Here is a 22,883-nt window from a genome sequence, read left to right as displayed (position 1 = left end):
ACTGTCAGGACAGTGCAGATCTGCTGTGATCATATTGAATGACAGGTCAGCCTTAAAGGGCCTACACTTCCTTTTTTCTTATGTATTCACCTCAAGCCTGTGCCTTCCATGTACCATTTGCCTGCTGTGATTAATTGGCTGTGCAAACACTTTGGGGAGATCTGAGGTGCACTTTCTGACAGATATTGGAGGGGTTTAAAATGATCCCTAATGTATCTTCTCTCCCTCCCCACCCAACACCTCTGCAGGGGAGCTCACCAAGTTTGGATGAGGGGATGCTTCATCTCTAGCCCCGGCCACCACCCTCTGTAATAATCTGTGACTCCCTGTCCAGGAAAACGACCCACGGCGCACTTTTGTGGCAAGCTTTGTTAACCTCCCCAACCCAGCCGAGGTTTCAGGTACCTTCCAAACGGCAACGCACTTACCTGCTGGGTTTTGCTGTACACAGATCCTGAGATGTCTGGAACACCCGTGTTGCTTGAGGTTACTGATACACCAGCTGTTGGAAGAGGAAAGAGCGGTGAATAACCCGGTCTGAGGAGGGGCTGAGGTTACGGGAGAAAAATTTGCAAGCTGAGGCTACACAACCAGGAGTGATTGGTGCAGCTTCAAAGGGCAAGGGGCAACCCACCGAAAGTTTTTTAAAATCCTTAAGAGTTTGATAACAGATTTGATAAAGGGTAGGTGGTGGTGGTTGGGAAGGGAAACGAAGGTGGGGACACGAATAAAAAAAGGGTTATTATTAAATTTAATACAGGATTTATCTAAAAATGTGGGACACAATCCCACAGGGAGGGATTGAGCTGCAGAGATGGGTTTAAGCAGCAGTAAGCTTCATAAACACGAGGAGAGGAATGGAAGGACACAGGGATGGGTGGAGATGGAGAGGGTGAGAACAGGCTGATGTGGAGTGGAAGAGCTGTAAAGATTATAAACCTCACATTTGCTCAAATGAGCCAGCATTTATGCAGTGCCCTTACAGCAGTAATACAACCCCAAGGTGCCTCACTGGGGCACTGCCAAACAAAGATCGTGAGCCACATTAGTACAGATGATCACAAGCCTGGCTAAACGTGCAGGATAAAGGCGGATAGAGACATGGGGTGGGGGGGGAATTTCACAGCTTGGGGGGCCCGGGCACCTGAAAGTGCCATCAGCAATGGTGGAAATTAGAGATCATCGTGGCTGAAATTGGGAGGGTTACAGAGAAAGGGAAGGGTGTAGGGGCCAGAGAGGGGTTATAGAGATAGGGAAGGGTGTCAAGACCGGTTTACAGTGAAAGGGAGAAGTGTGGGGGGGGGGGGGGGGGGGGGGGGGGGGGTGGGGGGGGGGGGGGGGGAGATGGTTACAGAGACGGGGAGGGGTGTAGGGGCTAGAGGGGGGTTACCAAGGATGAGGGCTGGAAGAAATTATAGAGACAGAGGGGTGTAAGGGGCTGGAGGGTACAGAGGTAGAGAAGGGACAAAGAGCTGGAGGGGCTTACAAGTGGGGGTTATGAAGATGAGGAGGGTTGCAGAGGCTGCCGTTACAGAGAAGGGGAGGGTGTAGATGCTGAAGGGATAGGGAATCACAGATGAGAATTTTAAAATCTAGGCATCGTCAGAATGGGAGCCGGTAGAGTCCAGCACACACGGGGAATGGACGATGTGAGTTGGGACACAGGGCCACCGAGTTTGGGAAGAGCCCACACTTATAGTCAGGGAAGATAGGCAAACCCCCACCCATAGGTAAGAGAGGGCAGGTAAGAGAGCCGAAGCAGGGAAAGAGCCACTTTATCAGCCGCCTTCCGAACTGTGGCCGCGGTAAGCAAAGCCACACTGGGCTGGGTGCTGGGAAGCAAGGTGCAGGGAGGACCAAGCTTGGCATGATGAATGCAGCAACACCAACCAATCCCAATCCGAGGTTATGTGCCCGCTGTCACAGTAAACCAGTGGGCATTTCAAGGCTTCGCTTCCTGAGATTTCGCCCAAGACTGGCAGACAAGAGCTACTCAAAAATTCTGGTGGGACTCACCTCTAGGGAAGACAACTCAGTATGGTTAAGGGGAGAGGGGCAGGGAAAGAGCTGTAAGGGTTTGGTTTGGAAGTTGTGGAGACATGGAGTCAACGGGAAGGTAGACAGGATGGAGGAATTGAACTGATGTGACTACCTTCTAGGTAGGTTGGAAGCTGCCACTGTTCGATGGGGGTTGCTGGGTGCCACTTACTAGTGCTGTATCCGTGTGTCCCGTAACCACTCGCCTGCTGGAAGGCGGTTGCCGTTGCGTTCACGTTCACATTGACGCCGTGTTGCTTGGACGAGGTGGGGGGGACCTGTGGAAAATGAGGCAGAGTCACACGTCAGTCAGTCAGGCTCGCACAGTGTGCAATTTGCCTGGTCCCTCTTCACCCCCACCACACCAACCACACCCCCCCCACCCCCCATGCACTCAGCCAGCGACTAGCAGCCCGATACTTATGACCACCTCGTGAGTGGACTCTGGCCAGCCCCAGAGGAACAAGGCCCTTAAGGGGACAGACAGCAGCCAAAATCTCATGACAAACCCAGGAGGATGATCTCCAAGTACGTAATCGATCGCGTCTCAAACGGAGGAGTTAAGGGCGCACAAAAACTGTCAACACCCATCTGCCTTCTCCACACCAGCCGATTCTCTTCGCCCAGAAATCCCTCAAACTCAGCTGCAGATCTACTCACTGGCTGCTCACAGCAACTCAGGTGCAGTGACCTACAGATAATTCTGTTATAACATGCTTCTCTAACACAATTGATGGATTAGGAGACACTATTTGCATTATGCGGGCTGTATCGATTACAGCACGAGCGGGGAAAGCTGTTTAAGTCTGTGCTTTGAAAGCAACTACAGCATGTTCTGTTGTAACTCGACTTCCTATAACGCAAGTTTTTGAAGAACATAGAGGAGAGACTAAGGGAGCTAGGGCTTTACTCTTTGGAGAGGAGGAGGATGAGAGAAGACATGATAGAGGTGTATAAAATATTAAAAGGAATAGATAGAGTAGACAGCCAGCGCTTCTTTCCCAGGGCACCAATGCTCAATACAAGAGGGCATGGCTTTAAAGTAATGGGTGGGAAGTTCAAGGGAGATATCAGAGGAAGGTTTTACACCCAGAGAGTGGTTGGGGCATGGAATGCACTGCCTGGGGCAGTGGTGGAGGCAGGTACATTGGTCAAATTCAAGAGATTGCTAGATAAGCATATGGAGGAATTTAAAATAGAGGGATATGTGGGAGGAAGGGGTTAGTCAGTCTTAAGCGAGGTTTAAAGGTCGGCACGACATTGTGGGCTGAAGGGCCTGTATTGTGCTGTACTGTTCTATGATTCTACGATAACTATCGCGTTATAGCAGGACTACCTATATTCCTATAAAGGGAACAAATAACACCTGGGTGCCTCCAGCAACGCCCAGATTTAAAACCTCATGTCCGATTCCAGGAGCAGGCACCGGAATCGGAAGGTTAACAGCACCAGCAGCAGTCAAATCCACCCACTCTGTGACTAAACAGGTCACTCAGCCCTGCAGCCTCTTACACCGATCAGAGAGATCGCCTTCATCAAGACGTCTCTCTGGCCCTAACTTCCCTCCACACTTCCGATGAATAAAATCAATCTCGGGTTTCAGCTTGACAACTGGCCCTGTCGCTTCTGGTATGGAATCCCAAATACCTCCTGCCCCGTGTGTGCAGAGCCGCTTTCAATCTCAACCCCTGAAACCCTGCCCCTGGTTTTTAAGACTCTGCTCTGTCCTGGAATCTCCAAGCAGCAGGAATAGTTTGTCTATTCCGACAGTCCAGAATGCATTGAAGAGGGCGCAGGAAATATTGACAGGGATGTTGCTGGGATTGGAAAGCTTGAGTTATAAGGAAAGGCTGGATAGGCTGCGACTGTCTTCCCTGGAGCGAAGGAGGTTGAGGGGTGACCTTAGGTGGTTTAGAAAATCATGAGCATAGATGGGGTGGATGGTCACAGTCTTTTCTCTGGGTTACAGTAGTTTAAAACCAGAGGGCATAGGATTAAGGAGAGAGAGGAAAGATTTAGAGGGGACCTGAGGGCAAATTTTTCCACAAAGGTGCTGGTTTATGGAACAAGCTTTCAGGAGGAAGCAGTAGAGACAGGTACAAATATAACATTTAAGAGACATTTAGACAGGTAAATGGATCAGGAAGGTTTGGAGGGATGTGGGCCAAACGCAAGCAAATGGGACGAGCTCAGGTAGGTACCTTGGTAAGCACGGACGAGTTGGGCTGAAGGGCCTGTTTCCCTGCTGTATAACTCCACAAGACAATTTTTTTTTAAAGCATCTCTTTGAAAGCATGGATGTTTTTATTTTAATTTACAGGAGGCAGTGGCAGAGGGGTTGCTAGAATTTATTGTCCATCCCCAAGTGCCACTGAAGAGACAGACATCCACGCAACCCTCGATCTGTTGTCTAGGGTCCATGGGGCCAAGTCTTTGAGCTACATCTGGGGAGTTCTTCACCCTCCCCCCCCCCCCCCCCTCCCCAAACACCTGGTAGATTCACTCTTTAAATTAAATTGGTTTCCGCTGGTGTCCCAAAGCCCGATCTCCTTGCCGATGATCTGGAACCCCTGGTTCTCCCCCCACCCCACAAAGCTTCTCTCCCTGATACTCACAGCGAACATGGCTGGGCCGTACTGGAAGGTGTTGGGGAGTCCGGGCATCCCGGCGTAGTACGGCAGACTGGTGTAGCTATAGCCAGGAGGCAAGGCCGGGTTGAGGAACGTCTGCTGGGTGGTGTGGTGGGTCTGCGTTTGGTTCTGCTGAGGCTGTGCCAGGGTGGTGGCCGGGGCTGGAGATGAAGCATCCCCTCGTCCAAACTTGGTGAGGTCGCCTGCAGAGGTGTTGGGTGGGGAGGGAGAGAAGATACATCGGGGACCGGTTTAAACCCCTTCAACATCTGTCAAGAAATGCACCTCAGTGCATTTCTCCCCAAAGTGCTTGCACAGCCAATTAATCACAGCAGGAAAATTGTACATGGAAGGCATAGTTTAAGGTGAGTACACAAGAAAAAGCGCAGGCCACTCAGCCCTTCAAGGCTGACCTGTCATTCAATATGATCACGGCCGATCTACGCTGGCCTCTTCCTGTGCCAGTTCCCCACAGCCCTCAATTCCTCGATCTTTCAAATAGATCACAAGATACAGGAGCAGAATCAGGCCATTCGGCCCATCGAGTCTGCTCTGCCATTCAATCAGGTGCTTTTTCTTCAACCCCACTCTCCTGCCTTCTCCCCATATTCCTTAACCCCCTTACCAATCCAGAACCTATCAATCTCTGCCTTAAATACACCCAATGACTTGGTTTCCACTGCCCTCTGTGGCAATGAATTCCACAGATTCACCACCACCTGGTTGAAGAAATTCCTCAACTCAGTTCCAAAGGGACGTCCCTGATGGAAGCATCCTCTCCATGTCCGCTCTATCCAGGCCTTTCAGTGTCTGGTAGGATTCAATAAGAAGCTACCTTCCCCACTCATCCTTCTGAACTCAGTACAGGCTCAGAGACATTAAACACTCCTCATACGTTCATTCCTGGGATCATTCTTGTGAAAACCCTCTGGAGCCTCTCCAGGGCCAGCACATCCTTCCTTCGATCTGGGCCCAAAATTGCTCACAATAATTGTTCATAATATTTATCCATTTCCCCCTTAAATAATTCTAATGACCTGGCCTCCACCATCCTCGGGGGGGGGGGGGGGGGGGGGGGGGGGGGTGGTGCGGGGAGGTGATACAGAGAATTCCGGATATTCACTACCTTCTGAGAGGAGATATTTCTACCCACCTCAGTGCAAAACAACCAGTTCCTCATGTTGTAACCATGCCCCCTTCTACAAGGCTCTCCCACTAAAAAAAGTCAGTACCTACCCTGTCAAGCCCCCTTAGCATCTTGTATTTTTGAAAAAGATCACCCTCATTCTTCTTAATCTCCAAACAACATAGACCCAAACTGTTTAGCGAGAGGTTTTGAGGGGATGAATTTTTTCCCCTGCCAAAGGTGGTTAGAATCTGGAAACGCACTGCTTGAGAGAGGCAGATACTCTCACAATATTTAGTAAGTACCTGGACAAGCACTTGAATCACCAGGTTACAGACCAAGTGCTGGCAAATGGGATTAGTATTTATAGGTCCTTTGATGGTTGGCACGGACATGTGGGCTGAAGGGTCTGCTTCTGTGCTGTACGGTAGTGCAGCGGTTGGCGTAACGCTATTACAGCGCCAGCGACTTGGGTTCAATTCCGGCCGCTGTCTGTAAGGAGGTCGTACGTTCTCCCCGTGTCTGCGTGGGTTTCCTCCGGGTGCTCCGGTTTCTTCCCGCATTCCAAAGCCATACAGGTTAGGAAGTTGTGGGCATGCTATGCTGGCGCCGGAAGTGTGGCGACACTGGTGGGCTGCCCCCAGTACACACTACGCAACAAGATGCATTTCACTGTGTTTCGATGTACGTGACTAATAAAGAAATCTTATCTTCTCTACAACAGCAAGATAATGAGGCAATGACCAGATGCAACTAATTTTATATTTTAAAAAGATTTGGTTTAAGAGATAAATAGGTCAGGAGGAAGAACATTCAATGCCCACCCAAAAGGGGGCAGATGGGCATTTGCATTGGTGCAACCAATCCAATGGCACTGGGGAAGGTCAATCTTCACTCTGTAGTTGGATCTACAACCTCCCGCCTCAGAGGGGCGGTGTTGTTCTCTTGGCTGGACTGCCAACCAACCACTTTTCCACCTCCAGGCTTTCCTGCTGCAGCACTAACTTCCCAGGAAGTCCAGAATGCAGTCTGGAGGTTCCACTGGTGGGATGGGTCAAACTGGCTGGTCAAACATCAGCAATGCCCATGGACAACTGGCTTGGGATCTATGCTACCGAGTTATCCAAGTGCCGAGTGCAGGTCAATGGGACTAGCGGAATAGTTTTGGCACGGACTAGAGGGGCCAAATGGCCTGTTTTCTGTGCTGTAGTGTTCTATGGTTCTAAGGGAGCATTGAGTTAGGGCTCAAGAAGGATCCAAATCAACCACGCAGGGACTGGTCTGGGAGTGACATCCATCCGTATCCGAGGTCAACTAAAAACTCCACCTAAGGGCTTCACGTAGTGAATGCACACTCCTTTATAGAAACAATCTCAATGGTGCTCAGACTAATGGGATCAAGATCCAATCTGGGCTGATTTGGATAGAGTCAGAGCAGGGAAACAGGCCCTTCAGCCCACTGTGTCTATGCTGACCACCAAGTGCTAATCCTACCCCAACCCGTTTTGTTCTCCCCACACCATCAGCTCCCCCCCAGATTCTACAACTCAAAGGGCAATTTACAACTGCCATCCAACCTACCAACTCAGACATCACAGCTCAGCACAGCAACTGCTCTGCCCAAACTACAAGAAATTAGAGTCGTGGACACAACCCAGCCCATCACGGAAACCTACATCCCCTCCACGGACTCTGTCTACACTTCCCGCTGCCTCGGTAAAGCAGCCAACATGATCAAGGACCCCGCTCACCCCAGACATTCTCTCTTCTCCCTACTTCCATTGGGAAGATACAAAAGCACATACCACCAGGCTCAAGGACAGCTTCTACCCCACTGTTATAAGACTTCTGAATGGACCCCTTGTCTGATAACGATGAACTCTTGACCTCACAATCTACCTCGTTGTGGCCCTTGTGCCTTATTGTCTGCCCGCACTGCACTCTCTCTGTAACCACAGCACTACATTCTGTTATTCTTTTTCCCTTTTAATAGCTCAATGCACTAATGTGATGAAATGATCTGTCTGGATGGCATGCAAGTTTTTCCCACTGTATCTCAGTACACGTGACAGTAATAAACCAATTCCACTTCCAATCTTTGGGAAACTGAAGAGTGCCCAGGGGAAACCCGCACAGTTGCAGGGAGAACGTGCAGACTCTGCACAGACAGCACCTGAGGTCGGGACTGAACCTGGACAACTGGAGCTGTGAGGAAGCTGCAGCACTATGCTGGGTGGATTGGGGTGGGGTCGGTGGGTGGGTGGGGAGTGGGAGCTGGCTTCCATGGAGAGGGGGAAGGCAAGTCAGACCAGGTCTGGGCTGTGCTGCAGCCACTCCCCACCCAGACTGCGCACATGGAGAGTCAAGTGAACGGAGGACTTGTGTGTGGGGGGGGTGGCGGTGGTGCAGAAATCTGTCGCCAAACCAGAGCTGGCTCCTCCAGAAACCAAACAGATCGAATTAGAAGCAAAAGCGAGAGGAAACCTTTCCGACAGATCAATTCCATCTCTCAGCCGCCCAAAGCTGCTCAAAAAAATCTCTTACCAGAGTATGGGTTATTCGTCAAACTCGCTTCCCTTCCTGTGATTGGGGTGGTAGGAGTGGCAAATGGAATTCCATAGTAATCCTGGAGGAGAGAGGGAAGAGTCAGGAAACCTGGGGATAAAAGGGAAGCTTGGCATTACAGAAAATGAGACCCGCAGGGCCACAAGAGGAGAGGACTGTTGAGGGGCAGCCGGTGGGCAAGAGGGTGAAGGGTCAGATTTCGAGCCAATGGACTCAGCTCCTCTGCAATCCCAGTTCACATGGGACCACAGTGGAGTCCAAAGCACCGCCTCAGTATCTACTGCCCCCATCAGCAACACAAGCACTCAGTAGCAGTGGAAAAAGTTATTGGTAACAGGCTAACAGGAGCCCAGGGCAGAGAGATTGACCCCACAAGAAAGCACCAAACGTGTAGAACACTCAAAATTTGTCCCGGGCCACCCTCAGAAATAACCGCACCAACGTGGACCCTCACTGTGAAGTACCTCGGCAGCGCTTCGTCGTTGCTTGTTCCAGAAACAGTTTGTCTATTGATCTGCAGCACACGGGTATTGCTGGCAGGGCCAGCATTTATTTCCCACCCCCAACTACATCCCTGGGAAGGTGCGGGTGAGCCGCCCCCTCGAACCGCTGCAGTCTGTGCAGTTAAGGTGCTCCCACAGTGCAGCGGGGGAAGGGAGTTCCAGGATTTAGACTTGGCGACGGCAAATGGCTGATGTATTTCCAAGGGTGCAGTTCTGGTCACCCCGTTACAGGAAGGATGCAGAGGCTTTGGAGAGGGTGCAGAAGAGGTTCACCAGGATGCTGCCTGGATTGGAGAGTATTAGCTAGACGGAGAGGTCAGACAAACTTGGACTGTTTTCTCTGGAGGGAGACTTGATAGAAGCACAAAATTATGAGAGCATAGATAAGAGTCTCCCCCCCCCCCCCCCCCCCAACAGGGTGGAAATATCAGATACCAGAGGACAGAGCTTTAAAGGTGAGAGAGGGGAAAGTTTAAAGGAGATGTGCGAAGCACGGTTTTTTTTAATTCAGTGAGTGGTAGGTGTCTGGAACGCACTGCCAGGGGTGGTGGTGGTGGTGGTGGAATCAGATACAATAGCAGTATTTAAGAGGCATTTAGACACGTACAGGTAGATGGGATTTAGATTGGCATCATGGTCAGTACAGACATGGTGGGCTGAAGGGCCTGTTTCTGTGCTGTGCAGAATACAAACAGCTCCAAGTACCACCTAGAGTCCTCAGTGTTTCTGCTTCAGCTGTTATCGTCCTTGCATTGTACAACTTCCATACCATTTACCTGAGTGGAGAGTGACGGCCACTGAGCAGCATTTCATCTGTGCGGCTCTGGGGCAACGTCTAAGGCAGGATTGGGATCAATTTTAAATTGCACACGTCTTTAACTCTGGTCAATGCATGCCTTTACGGGGCACAGAATCGCAGGAGAGAACCAATGCTGATTATTTTATGCAGTTAGTTTTAACATCAGTGCTGGAGACTAATCCAGTGGTTTCCACATGCAACGAGCAGAACAATTTTTTTTGTTGAAAATCAACAAATTGCAGATGCAAAAATCCAAAATAAAAACAGAAAATGCTCAAAACACTCAGCGGGTCAGAGAGCATCTGTGGAGTGAGGAATTGTTAACATTTCAGGTCAGAGACTCTTCGTCAAAACAGAGAAGGGGGAAAGAGGTAGACAGGACATAGGGAATATGCTCCCGTCAACCCATTTGATCTGGTCTTGCGCTATCACAGATGTTCCCTGTTATTTCTCTTTCCCAGTTCTGACGAAGGGTCTCCAACCTGAGACGTTATTTCTCTTTCCACAGACGCTGTCCGACCCGCTGAGTGTTTCCAGCGTATCCTACAGGAACCGAGAGAAAAGAAAAACTACTTACCAAGGGAAATCTTGTCTGTAACATTTGCAAGTCGTCGTAGCCATACACCTGAGGCTAAAGCAAAGGGGACGTTAACAGTGTCTGTCCGAGGGCATCACCTGTGAATGCCGGGAGCAGAGTGTACGGGACTATTTGCATCTCAGTGGTGATCTTGTGGTTCAACCAGGGACTCTGATTCAGAACAAACCTCCCAAAGGAGTCATTGAGGGATGGCAGCTCAAGAATGGAGGTGGCTGGAATTGGCCCATATGGTCCAACCTCCAATGCAAATCACAGCCCCCCACCCGCTTTTCATGTGGAGATCTGCCACTGCCTCACCTACCCCACAACCAAGAGGCTGTGACTGCTGGATGCAGGTACAGGGTTACGGGACAAAAGAGCCAAGATACACATCACTGCAACCTAACAGAATATGTGCACAAGCTCGAACGGTAACTGTCCGCTGGCCTTTATGGCCCCACTGCCATCAGGTTCTTGAACCGACCTAAAAACCCCAAATCTGTCTTGGTCTATATTTCCCCCAACTTGCACTAATTTTTGTTTGTGTTCTGTAAGTTATGTATAATTTCTGTTAATTTATGTTTGTAATATACAGTGCTGCTGCTGCGAACAGAGAAATTTCATGGCATTTATACCCTGGGTACGGATGTCCATGACAATAAACTTGAACTGGCATAAAAGGGTTTGAGCACAGAGATGTACAGTTCCTGGCGAGACTGCATCTGGAATATTGTACACAGGTTTGGAAAGGATCTGCTTGTGACAGAACGACTGCAGATCGATTCCTGGGATTATCTTATGAAGAGAGATTCATCAAACTCTAGGTTTAAAGAATGAGGTGATCGCATTGAAACGCACAAAATCTTAAGGAGCTTAACAGGGTAGATGCAGGGATGATGTTTCCCTTGGTCAGGGTGTCAAGAATCAGAGGGGTCACAGTCTCAAAAGGGGTTAGCCATTTGGGACCAAGATTACATTCCTTAAAGTCATACAGGACAGAAGCAGACCCAACCCGTCCATACTGACCAAGATTTCTACCTGAGCCAGTCCAACTTGCTTGCATTTGGCCCCGATCCCTCTAAACCTTTACTATCCATGAACCTGTCCAAATGTCTACACCCAGAGGGTGGTGAATCTTTAGAATTCTCTACCTGGGGGGCTGTGGAGGCTCATAGTCAAGAAAGAGATAAACAGATTTTTGGATAAAGGGAATCAAGGGGATAAGTGCAAGAAAGAGGCTGAGTGGCCAAAGGTCAGCTGAGTGAAAGAAAAGTGGAGAAGGAACATAGAACAGTACAGTATAATACAGGCCCTTCAGCCCACAATGTTGTGCCGACCTTTAAACCTCACGGTAGACTATCTAACCCTGTTACATTAATGGCCAAGAGATCCATTTTATTTAAATGGAAGGATCCTATACCTCCTACTACACTTCAATGGTTTTCTCAAACTATAACATGTTTAAACAGAAAAAATTAGGAGTGGGATTGTTGATCCTTCACTTAAATTTGAGGAGGTTTGGAGTCCATTTATTCAGTATTTCCATATGATATAAGCTGATCTTTTTCAGATCCCTTTCAATAACCTTTGAATACAGAGGAGCGGAGCTAACAACATAAGAATGTTTTTTTTAAACTGAAGAAATATCAGTCCAGTTTTTTTTTTGGAAGTTTTTTGGTTTGCTTTTGTTTATTTTTTTTGATTTGGGGGTTCTCTTTTCATATAATTAAATCTCTTTTCAATTTTTTTTTTGTATCACACTCACTTAGCAAGAGTGCTGGAGGTCCAGACTATTTTTTACTCGTGAGTATATATATTAACTGTTATCCCGATCTCTTCGCAGCACATGTATAATCATTAACATTATGTATATTAAATTTGAAATTCAATAAGATTGAAAAAGAAGAAAGACTATCTAACCTCTTCCTCCCACATATCCCTTTATTTTAAGTTGCTGCATATGCTTATCTAGGAAGGAAGGAGCTACTCCTGCTTTGGCTTCTCACGTTTTGAAAGGAAGGCTGCTTCGACTACTTTACGTTACAACACAAGTCTCGACCTCGGGAACTGAACTGGCGACATCTCAACATTAACACATGCTTCCTAGACTTGGCCCCAACCTGTCCCCTTCACACCTGGGCCGTATTCCAGAGCGCACCACCAAGCCTCCTGCCCCACGGAAATCGGAGGAGATGGATATTCCCACGTTATCTTTTCAGCCCTTTTGAGGGGATCTGGGGGAGATGCAGGTGAAGACACTGAGAGCTAATATGCATCTGCTGGTGTGTAGGCAGAGTGACAAATAGACATGTATTTGGAAGGGAAGGGAGCAACACTTGTTAGTTAATCAAGGAACTTCTACAGAAGCTTCTCACCTGATAGGCAGGCAGGAGGCCAGGTGCCATGATGTACGGGTTAGGTAGCAAGGGTGGAACTCCTGGAGGAAGATTCGGAGGAGCCTTTCCTGGGAATGACCAATAAAATAAATGTTATTGGCTGCCAGTAATCATAGGATTAGATTTATTACCAGAGAGATAAACAAGATCATTAAGCAAATCAATGTAAATACAACAAGGGATGACCTGTGATAGACACAGAGTAAAGCTCCCTCTACACTGTCTCAATCAGGCAACCCCAGCCTGGAGCAGTTTCCGATGAGTGCCAGATGTCCCTCAGCCAACCTCGCAGGCAGAACCAGCCGCTGGTCAGAGCTCAGGCTCCTGAACCTTTGGCTCGGGCTTCAGAGCAAAGCCTGCTTCCAGGCAGAGGTAATCGCCTCTGGGCAGAGGACTTCGCCAGATAAAATGGGGCTCGAGGCTACTGAAAATTCATCAGGCCATTTTCAAGGGCAACCCTCTAGGATAGACGCCAACACCAACTTAGACAGAGAGAAAGACGGAAAAACACAAAGAAAAACAGAAAAAAGACGAGGGAGAGAGAGAGGGCGCAGAGGGTGGGGGGAGAGAGAGGGCACAGACAGGGCGGGGGAGAGAGAGGGCACAGACAGGGCAGGGGAGAGAGAGGGCACAGACAGGGCAGGGGAGAGAGAGGGCGCAGACAGAGGGTGGGGGGAGAGAGAGACGGGTGAGAAGAAAGAGGCAGAGAGACAGGGAGAAAAAAGGTGAAGAGAGTTAGTGAAGAGGGAGAGAGGGGGTAAGTGAACACCCTTTGGTCTTTTCTGGGTCGGTTTGCGCTGCTCCTCTCGCTTCGTTACCTGACGTGGTTGCCACGGAACTGCGGGAGGACACCGTCACAGTGGAGTTACTGACCAAACTCAGCCCCAGGCTGCTGCCACCTCCGAGGGTGTTGGAAACGCTCGACGAGGGGGCCACCGACACCGTGCTGGCTGCTGTAGCGAAAGTGCTGGGGGGCGGGTGAAGATTGGCTTCACTTTCCACACTTGTGTGCTGGGAGGGTTGGCGAGAGAGGATACGTTTAGAACGCAAAGTAGGTAGGAATACGTCACGCTGAAGCCTGATAACAATGCAAGGCAGTGTATTCGGATGCACAGTTCTCATTAACACCCGAGGATGCTCAGCCACCCCCAAAGTCAAACCAATGCACCCTAAAACAGGCTTCCCCCCACCTCCTTAATTTTCTGCCAGGGAGACCTTTACTGACACCAGTTAAACTCTAGATAAATATAGAGAAACAAAGGACTGCAGATGCTGGAATCTAGATAGATATCCATCTAGATAAAGATATTTATTCATCTATTTGTGGCCTCTCCCTCTTGCTGCTGCAGTCAGGTGGATTTAAAGCAGCTCTTTGTCTATAAGGTTGGTAGTTAAAAGTTTCCCTCCCCCATGGTAGGGCCATCAAAAAGAAGAGTGCATGGTTTTTATGGTGGGAGGACGGAGATTCCAAGGGGATCTGAAGAGTAAGTTTTTGTTTTTACACAGAGAACACTTGCCAGAGGTTCTGGTGGAGTCAGATATGGTCACTGTGTTTGAAAGGCATTTGGACAGACATTTAAATAGACAAGGAATAGAAGGATACAGTCCTAATGTGGGCATATTGTAGATGGGGAGAAAGGTTGGCATGGATGTGGTGGGCTGAAGGGCCTGTTCCTGTGTACAACTTGTCGAAATATTTGCCTCTACAATGGAGAGACCAAATGTCGATTGGGTGATCACTTTGTGGGACACCTGCATTCAGTCCACAGGATTGACCCTGGGCTTCCAACCCTCAGTACTCACTGCACTATCCCCACAATCACAAGACAAAAGGAGCAGAAGTAGGCCATTTGGCCCATCAAGTCTGCTCCATCACTTCACCACGAACTAAACTATTCTCCCATCTAGCCTCAATTCCTGGCCTTACCCCCATATCCCTTGATACCCTGACTAATTAGATACCTATCAATCTCTGCCTTAAACACCCCCAATGATCGGGCCTCCACAGCTGTACGTGGCAACAAATTCCATAAATCCACGACCCTCTGGCTGAAGAAATTTCTCTGCATCTCTGTTCTAAATGGGTACCCCCTAGTTCTAAGACTGTGCCCTCTTGTCCTGGACTCACCCACCAAGGGAAACAGCTTAGCCACATCTACTCTGTCCAGTCCTTTCAACATTTGAAATGTTTCCATGAGGTCCCTTCTCATTCTTCTGTACTCCAGTGAGTACAGCCCAAGAGCCGACAATTGCTCATCCTGTGTGAGCCCTTTCACTCCAGGAATCATCTTCGTAAATCTTCTCTGGGCCCCTTATCTTAGGGAGGATGTACTGACGTTGGAGAGGGTTCAATGACCCGCCCTTCCTTATGCTATCCTTAAATGAAACAAAATAAGAGAGAGCAAGAGAAAGAGCAAAGCAAGGTTGGAGAGAAAAATGTGAAAAGGGTAAAGCAAAGAAGAAAAAGAGAAAACAAGGGAAAGAGAAAAAAAAGCAAAACACAGGTGTGGCAGTACCACAGAGAGAGGAGTGAGTTGGTGAAAAACCTTTATAAAAACTATCTCCAGAGCCAGGTCCTTGTCCAAGGTGACGAAATCCAGGGAGGACTATAGTCTCTGACTGGAGAATGGACCTTGTTTTCCACGGGGGGGCAGGGGGGTTGGTAGTGGTGGTGGTGGGGGTGGCCTTGGGAGGGAAGGTTGAGTGGGTTGACGTACGCAAGGCCAGGGATGAGATTCAAGGAATCTTAGATCTAAGGAACTGCCGGTGCAGTTACTGCACTTGGAGGCTTGCCCAGTGGCTGCTCTGAAACATCAGCTCACACGCACCAGAGAACACCGGCAGACAAGCCTCTTGCATCAGGTATTCCCTGGGGTGGGGGTGAGGGACAAAGAGAGGAGGATGGGGGAGCAGAGCCGTTCCTACTGCTGGGGGCTTCAGGAAACCTGCCTCAGGCCAGCTGTGGCAGAGCGAAGGTTGAAGGGAACAGATGCGTGCGGTAAATGGCGCACAGGAAACAACACAGACAGACCGCGACCCTTCAACAGAGCGCCACAAGATCACAAGACAAAGGAGCAGAAGTAGGCTGTTCGGCCCATTAAGTCTGCTCCATGAGCAAACCTAAACTATTCTCCCATCTAGCCCCAATTTCTGGCCTTATCCCCACATCCCTTGATACCCTGACTAATTAGATACCTATCAATCTCTTCCTTAAAGGCCCCCAATGATTCGGGCTCCACAGCCGTATGTGGCAACGAATTCCTTAAATCCACTACCCTCTGGCTAAAGAAATTTCTCCTCATTTCTGTTCTAAACAGGTACCCTCTAATTCTAAGACTGTGCCCTCTAGTCCTGGACTCACCCACCAAGGGAAACAGCTTAGCCACATCTACTCTGTCCAGTCCTTTCAACATTCGGAATGTTTCCATGAGGTCCCCTCTCATTCTTCAGTGAGTACAGCCAAAGAGCCAACAAACACCCATCATATGTAAGCCCTTTCATTCTGGGAATCATCGTCGTAAATCAAGCATCATTGTTTAACGAATGGAAACACAAGAGACTGTAGATGCTGGAATCTGCAGCAACAACCAAACTCAGTAACTCAGTGGACCGAGCAACATCTGTGGGGGATGGGGAGGAAAGAGAGGGGAGGAATGGTCTTTTCCCCTCACAGATACTGCTTGACCTGCTGAGATGCTCCAGCAGATTGCTTGTTGCTCCACAGATTAAGAACCATATCTCACTCCCTGCCTGCTGTATCCACAGGTCTGAAGGGAACCCCAAACCTGTGTGTACCATTAACCAGGCTTTACCCGGGCTCAATCCAACTCAGTATCTTAACTAACACGTCCCGAATACCCATCACCCCCATGTCTGTGAACCGATACCAGCTCCTGGTTAAACATCAGCTACTTCCAGCTCCCATTTCCCCAACGCACCTCCCGCACAGCTTTACTTCCCCAGGACCAACCCCTCAACCCACACACCCGGCTTCACATCTAACTACCACCCCTCTGCCATTGGTGGCCATGCCTCCAGCGGCTCGGGGCCCCCAAGCCCTGGAATTCCCTCCCTGGACCCTGTCTCTGCCCCCTCCAAAATTCTTTGAGCTTTTGCTCACGCTGGAGCCTGCTAATCCGACAGCACTCCAGGGGCACCACCGCCTCACAGAGTGGTGGCATCTGAAAAAAACATGGCAGCATTACATGTGTATGTGTGTTGTTTAACATGTATTCACCCGCGCTCCAGGCCGACTTCCAGGTGCTGTCTGAGCGGAGCTAGGGCTTTACTCTTTGGAGAGGAGGAGGATGAGGGGAGACATGATAGAGGTGTACAAAATATTAAGAGGAATAGATAGAGTAGACAGCCAGCACCTCTTTCCCAGGGCACCAATGCTCAATACAAGAAGGCATGGCTTTAAAGTAATGGGTGGGAAGTTCAAGGGAGATATCAGAGGAAGGTTTTTTTTACACAGAGAGTGGTTGGGGCATGGAATGTGCTGCCTGGGGTGGTGGTGGAGGCAGGTACACTGGTCAAATTCAAGAGATTACTAAATAGAGGAATTTAAAATAGAGGGATATGTGGGAGGAAGGGGTTAGATAGTCTTAGGCGAGGTTTAAAGTCGGCACAACATTTTAAATTTTTTTAAAAATTTTATTTGCAGCGTGGTAACAGGCCCTTCCGGCCCAACGAGTCCGCGCCGCCCATTTTAAACCCAAATTAACCTATCCGTATGTCTTTGCAATGTGGGAGGAAACCGGAGCACCCGGAGGAAACCCACGCAGACATGGGAGAACGTACAAACTCCTTACAGACGGCGAGCGGAATCGAATCCCAATCGCTGGCACTGTAATAGCGTCGCGCTAACCGCTACACTACCGTGCCGAACATTGTGGGCCGAAGGGCCTGTATTGTGCTGTACTGTTCTATGGTGGTTCCACCAGGTGCTCTGGTTTCATCCCAAAGACATGCTGGCAGATTAAATGGCGACTGTGAATCACCTCTTAGTGCAGGTAGGTGGTAAAAAGAATCAAAGAGAGTTGGTGGGTATGCGAGCAGAGAAATAAGGGCAATGGGATCGTTTCGTTAGGAACCAGAGTGGGCCCAATGGCTCCCAGTAATGTTCTCAGGAGGTGCCTCAGCAACACTTTCTCAAGGGACAAGTCAAGATGCCTGGCCAGTGGCACCATGTATGCTGAGATATAATTTAACCATAGAACAACAGAACCATAGAACAATACAGCACAATACAGGCCCTTCGGCCCACCATACTACCAGGATATTATCTTTTCCCCAAAATCAGAGGTTCCATTGAAATGAGCCAAGACTGCGCGTAACAGGGCTTGTATGTGGGAGGGATCGTCTACACCCACTTTGCTGATAACATGCATTTCTCCAAACACACACACACACAGACCTTTTCAGTAAGCATTACTACTTTCTTCCAATGCCTACCCAGTTCCCAGTTTTGATGTAACTGTGTGCTGTCATGCAATCCCCAGTTTCATAACCCTTAATTTGAAGTTGTTTTTGTAGCCAAATTGACAAAATGATGCAAGGAAGGAAAAATGCACTTGCCAAAAAACGCTGTCACATCAGCAGCAATATTTGGAGAGGCATTCTGAGCAACCTGACATTCAAACTCCCATTCTAGTTTTCAAATCCCTCTTTATGGCCTCCTCACTCCTGCAGCTGCTTCAAACCCCTACTGCCCTTAGAGATCTTTGGTTTCCTTCCACTTCCGACTTCTCGATCATTCCCCGATTCCTGTTCCTCCACCTTTGGTAGCCGTGCCTTCAGCTGTCTCGACCCCAAGACCCAGACTCTGTAATTCCCTCCTTAAAACTCTCCATTTCTCCCTCCACCCACTCCCCGCACACTAATTTAAGGGTCAGGTGGCCATTTGGTCCATCATATCCCATCACCAGAAGAGAGTCAGTCAGCTAATTCATCGGACAAGAAGGTTGTCCTATCACGGATCCATCTTCTTTGGAACTTAGGTGAATGAGGGGTGATCTTATTGAAACGTACAGGGTCCTTAGGGGAACTTTAGATGTTGGAAGGCTCCATTAGTGGTGGAATCTCACACGTGGGGACACAGTCACAAGGCCAGTGCGTAGAAACTTCTCGCAGAGGGTGCTGGATCTGGTTATAATATCATGAGGGGCACAGAGGATAGACAGAGGGAATCTTTCTCCCAGGGCAAGGGGAGTCTAGAACTAGAGAGCACAGAAAGAGGAGAGAGATTGAGGGGCAAGTCCTCCCCCCGCCCCCCCCCCCCCCCCACACACACACACAGGGTGGTGAATATCTGGAACGAGCTGCAAGAGGGGGTGGTGGAGGCAGATACAATCACAAGGCTAAAAGGCGTTCGGGGACAGGGACTTGGGATAGGAAAGATGTAGAGGGATGTCAGACTAATGGGACAAGCGTAGATTGGCATCGTGGTCAGCATGGACGAGATGGGCCGAAGGGCCTGTTTCTGTGCTGGACATTTCCAAGATGGTTGTGGAGACTAGATCATTGCAGGTGGAGCAGTTAAAGAGGAAGTAGATACATTTCTGAAAGATCAAGGAATTAGAACAGTACAGCACAACACAGGCCCTTCGGCCCACAATGTTGTGCCTACCTTTAAACCTCACCTAAGACTATCTAACCCCTTCCTACCACTATGTTAAATTCCTCCATATGCTTATCTAGCAATCTCTTGAATCTGACCGATGTACCTGCTTCCACCACCATCCCAGGCAGCGCATTCCATGCCCCAACCACTCTCTGGGTAAAAACCTTCCTCTGAAATCTCCCTTGAACTTCCCACCCATTACTTTAATTGAGGGCTACGGGGAACCAGCAGAGACGAGGAACGGACAGCAGCAAGTTAGCCAAGATCATATGGAAGGGATCGAGTGGCCTCCTCCTGCTTCCTTATGTCCTCGTGTCTGGGTCAAAGGTACACAGCACAAGCCCACAATGTAATCCTTGCTACAGCTTTGTATGTGCCAGGATGTCAGGCAGGTTTTCAAGCATGTATTTCTAATGAGTCTTGGCTTCAACTAGCCTGCCCAGCAGTGAGTTCTGGACTTCTGGGTGAAAAAGCATTCAATCCAAAGCCCCTGGTTTCTGACCTCTAAATTATCTAATGAAACAGGTTCTTCCTATACTTTTTCTACACTTCCTACACTGGCTTTTTCCCCAGGGCTGAAATGGTTGCCACAAGAGGACACAGATTTAAGGTGCTGGGGCGTAGGTACAGAGGAGATGTCAGGGGTAAGTTTTTTTTTTACTCAGACAGTGGTGAGTGCATGGAATGGGCTGCCAGAGACTTTTGGATAGGTACATGGAGCTTAGAAAAATAGAGGGCTATGGGTAAGCCTAGTAAATTCTAAGGTAGGGACATGTTCGGCACAACTTTGTGGGCTGAAGGGCCTGTATTGCGCTGTAGGTTTTCTATATTTTGGATGCGATCTGAAACATCCCAGACCCTGGCACCTGGGAGGCAAACTACCATCCGAGTTTCTATGTTTTCTATGTTTCTGCACTCTCAAGGTGTGTTAAGATCTCATCAGTGTCAAAATTTGATTTACTACACTCTTGTAGGCAGGTTTACGACACTGAGGACACTGTGCAACTCCACCTCAACCCACTCACAGAAGAATCCCTGAGCTTCCCTTCTGCAGCAGGGCTGTAAGTAGCTGGGGGGGGGGGGTGGGGGGGAGGAGGTCGGAGGTGCAAGTTTCTCTGCCTCAGTGCCTCCCTCTTCTGGGAGGTGGCCCGGAGACCACTCATGGTTGAATGCTTCAGTGGGGCAAGTCACTGTTTTGGCAGCAGAGAAGTGTATGGTAGTAGTGCCCCAGTGGTTCTGCATCATGCACCTCCCGGCCGCCAGGCGAGGATCGAGGGCCTAAACACCTGGGGGGGGGGGGGGGGGGGGGGGGGGGGAGGGGGCAACAAACATCAGAGGGAAGTTATTGCAAACTTACCAAGTGGGTGGATGTTGAAGTGCGTGCTGAGGAAGAGGAGAGGTTGCTGCTCTGTTGAGTAGATGGAGTACTAAGGGGGCAAAAGAGAAAAATTATGCAGTAAAGCCACACCAGCACAGTGCACCGTCAAGTCCAGCTACTTGTTTTCTTTCTTTTTCAATCTTTTTATTGAATTTCACGTTAATTCAAATTAATGTACGTAACATTAATGATCATACATATGATACAAAGATCGGGATAACAGTAATAACTGTTAACATTTATACTCACAAGGAGTAAAATATGTAACCTAGACCCCCCCGCACTCTTGCTAAGTGTACATGATGGGAAACAAAATAATTGAAAAGAAATTTAATTATATAAGAGAAAACCCCCAGATCAAAAAAAAGTAATATTAAACAGAAACAAACCAAAAACTTCAAAGAAAAAAACTGGACTGATATTTCTTCGATTAAAAAAGAACATTCTTATGTCATCAGCTCCGCTCCTCTATATTCAAAGGTTATTGAAGGGGATTCTCAGTTACTTGTTTTTATTGGATAGTAGATTAGTCTGTCATTTACAGAGTGCAATGAAATACCTTGTTCACATGAAGCTCACAGAGTGAACACTATACACGGTAATAGCAACTACAACAACAAACGCAAAACAGCAGAATGGTGCAAAGATTGTAGTGCAATCTGAGGTAGTGCATAAAGAAATGCTGAAGTGACAACAGCAGAGTAATGGGAGAGGTACAGGGAGAGGTAGAGAGTGAGGCACAGGGAGAGGTACAGAGAGAGGCTACTGTCAGGCAGGAAGTACGAAAGCTTTAAGTCCCGCACCACCAGGTTCAAGAACAGCGACTTCCCTTCAACCATTCAGTTCTTGAAACAACCGGCACAACCCTAATCGCTACCTCAGTAGAGCAACACTGTGACCACTTTGCATTGCAATGGACTTGCTCCAATTGTGTTCTTTCTTGTAAAAATTATGTATAATTTGTGTTTATGTTCTCCTTGCAAATGCTGCAGGCACATAGCATCAGATACGCAAAGTAAATTTTTCATTGCACCTGTGCATACATGTACATGTTAATAAACTCGACTTTGAGGTGGAGTTAAGAGTCTGAGAATGTGGCAGCACCAGGAAGAGGGTGTGAAAGAGATGGTTGTTCAGGAGTCTGATAGCAGTGGGGAAGAAGCTGTTCTCGAGTCTGGTTGTCCGGGCTTTCAAGCTCCTGCATCTTCTCTCAGAAGGTACAAGAGAGAAAAAGGGAATGGACAGGGTGGCAAGATTTTAGTGTTCCTCTGTTGTATTCCTGCCATTCCCTTGTTCTCGCTGAAACCAGAGGTGTCCTGTAACGCGAAGAAGGGAGTGGGAGGGAGAATCAGTGTTAAGTAGGAACGGGAGTCTGTCAAGTGCAAGAGATTCTCCAGATTGCACTCCCGGTTATAATTCACCCACGGTGGTCAACGCTTCCGGAGAAGGCAACAGGAGTTTTCCTGGGAACCACCTGTTGCTGCAATGTTCCTGGGAAAATTTCTACGAGGGGGCAGGCAAGATAAGCCCATCGAAGCTGAAACACGCTGCTCACCTGCTTTGCTGTGCGTTGGTAGTGCTTGGGAGCTCCTCATTGTGGCTAAGGCTGGCCAGCGCTGCGGGGTGCTGGCTGTTCGATGTTAGTAGCGACGATGCAGATACTGCATTCGAGAGTGAAGCCATACTGGGGACTGCGGACGAGTCGGACTTCACTGCAGAACCAGCTGCAGCTGCGGTGAACAGGAGGCAACGAAGGGGGTCAGGTTTGTACACGCATGCAGCCCGTTCCTTCCAACCTCACTACACACCCAAGGTACTGACTCCTGCAATTTATTTCCCTGTAACAGCCCAACTCCCAAATGTTCGTTCAGACACCAGAGGCTGCGGATGCTGGAACCTGGAGCAACAAAGTTCTGGAGGAATTCAGGCAGGCACAGTAGTGTAGCTGTTAGCATAACGCTTTACAGCGCTAGCGACCCAGGTTCAATTCCAGCCACTGCCTGTAAGGAGTTTGTACGTTCTCCCAGTGTCTGCGTGGGTTTCCTCCGGGTGCTCCGGTTTCCTCCCACATTCCAAAGATGTACGGATTAGGAAGTTGTGGGCATGCTATGTTGGCGACAGAAGCGTGGCGACACTTGCGGGCTGCCCCCAGAACACTATGCAAAAGATGCATTTCTCTGTGTGTTTCAATGTACATGTGGCTAATAAAGAAAATCTTATCCTGTGGAGGGAAATGAACAGTGTCTAGGA

General features: G+C 48.8%; 1 protein-coding gene across 1 annotated transcript in view; it reads right to left on the bottom strand.

The window, feature by feature from the left end:
* The window catches only part of ubap2l (ubiquitin associated protein 2-like), a 75,046-nt gene that overhangs the window by 8,844 nt on the left and 43,319 nt on the right, over positions 1 to 22,883 (bottom strand). Inside the window, 9 exon segments of the mRNA XM_052045824.1 lie at positions 429 to 502; positions 2,210 to 2,315; positions 4,653 to 4,870; positions 8,338 to 8,419; positions 10,238 to 10,291; positions 12,613 to 12,701; positions 13,452 to 13,644; positions 20,613 to 20,682; positions 22,189 to 22,363. Of these exon segments, the coding sequence (XP_051901784.1) occupies positions 429 to 502; positions 2,210 to 2,315; positions 4,653 to 4,870; positions 8,338 to 8,419; positions 10,238 to 10,291; positions 12,613 to 12,701; positions 13,452 to 13,644; positions 20,613 to 20,682; positions 22,189 to 22,363 (1,061 nt within the window).

This window comes from Pristis pectinata, chromosome 40, assembly GCF_009764475.1.
Source record: "Pristis pectinata isolate sPriPec2 chromosome 40, sPriPec2.1.pri, whole genome shotgun sequence".
Lineage (NCBI taxonomy): Eukaryota > Metazoa > Chordata > Chondrichthyes > Rhinopristiformes > Pristidae > Pristis > Pristis pectinata.
This window is presented reverse-complemented; position numbering and strand designations above follow the sequence as displayed.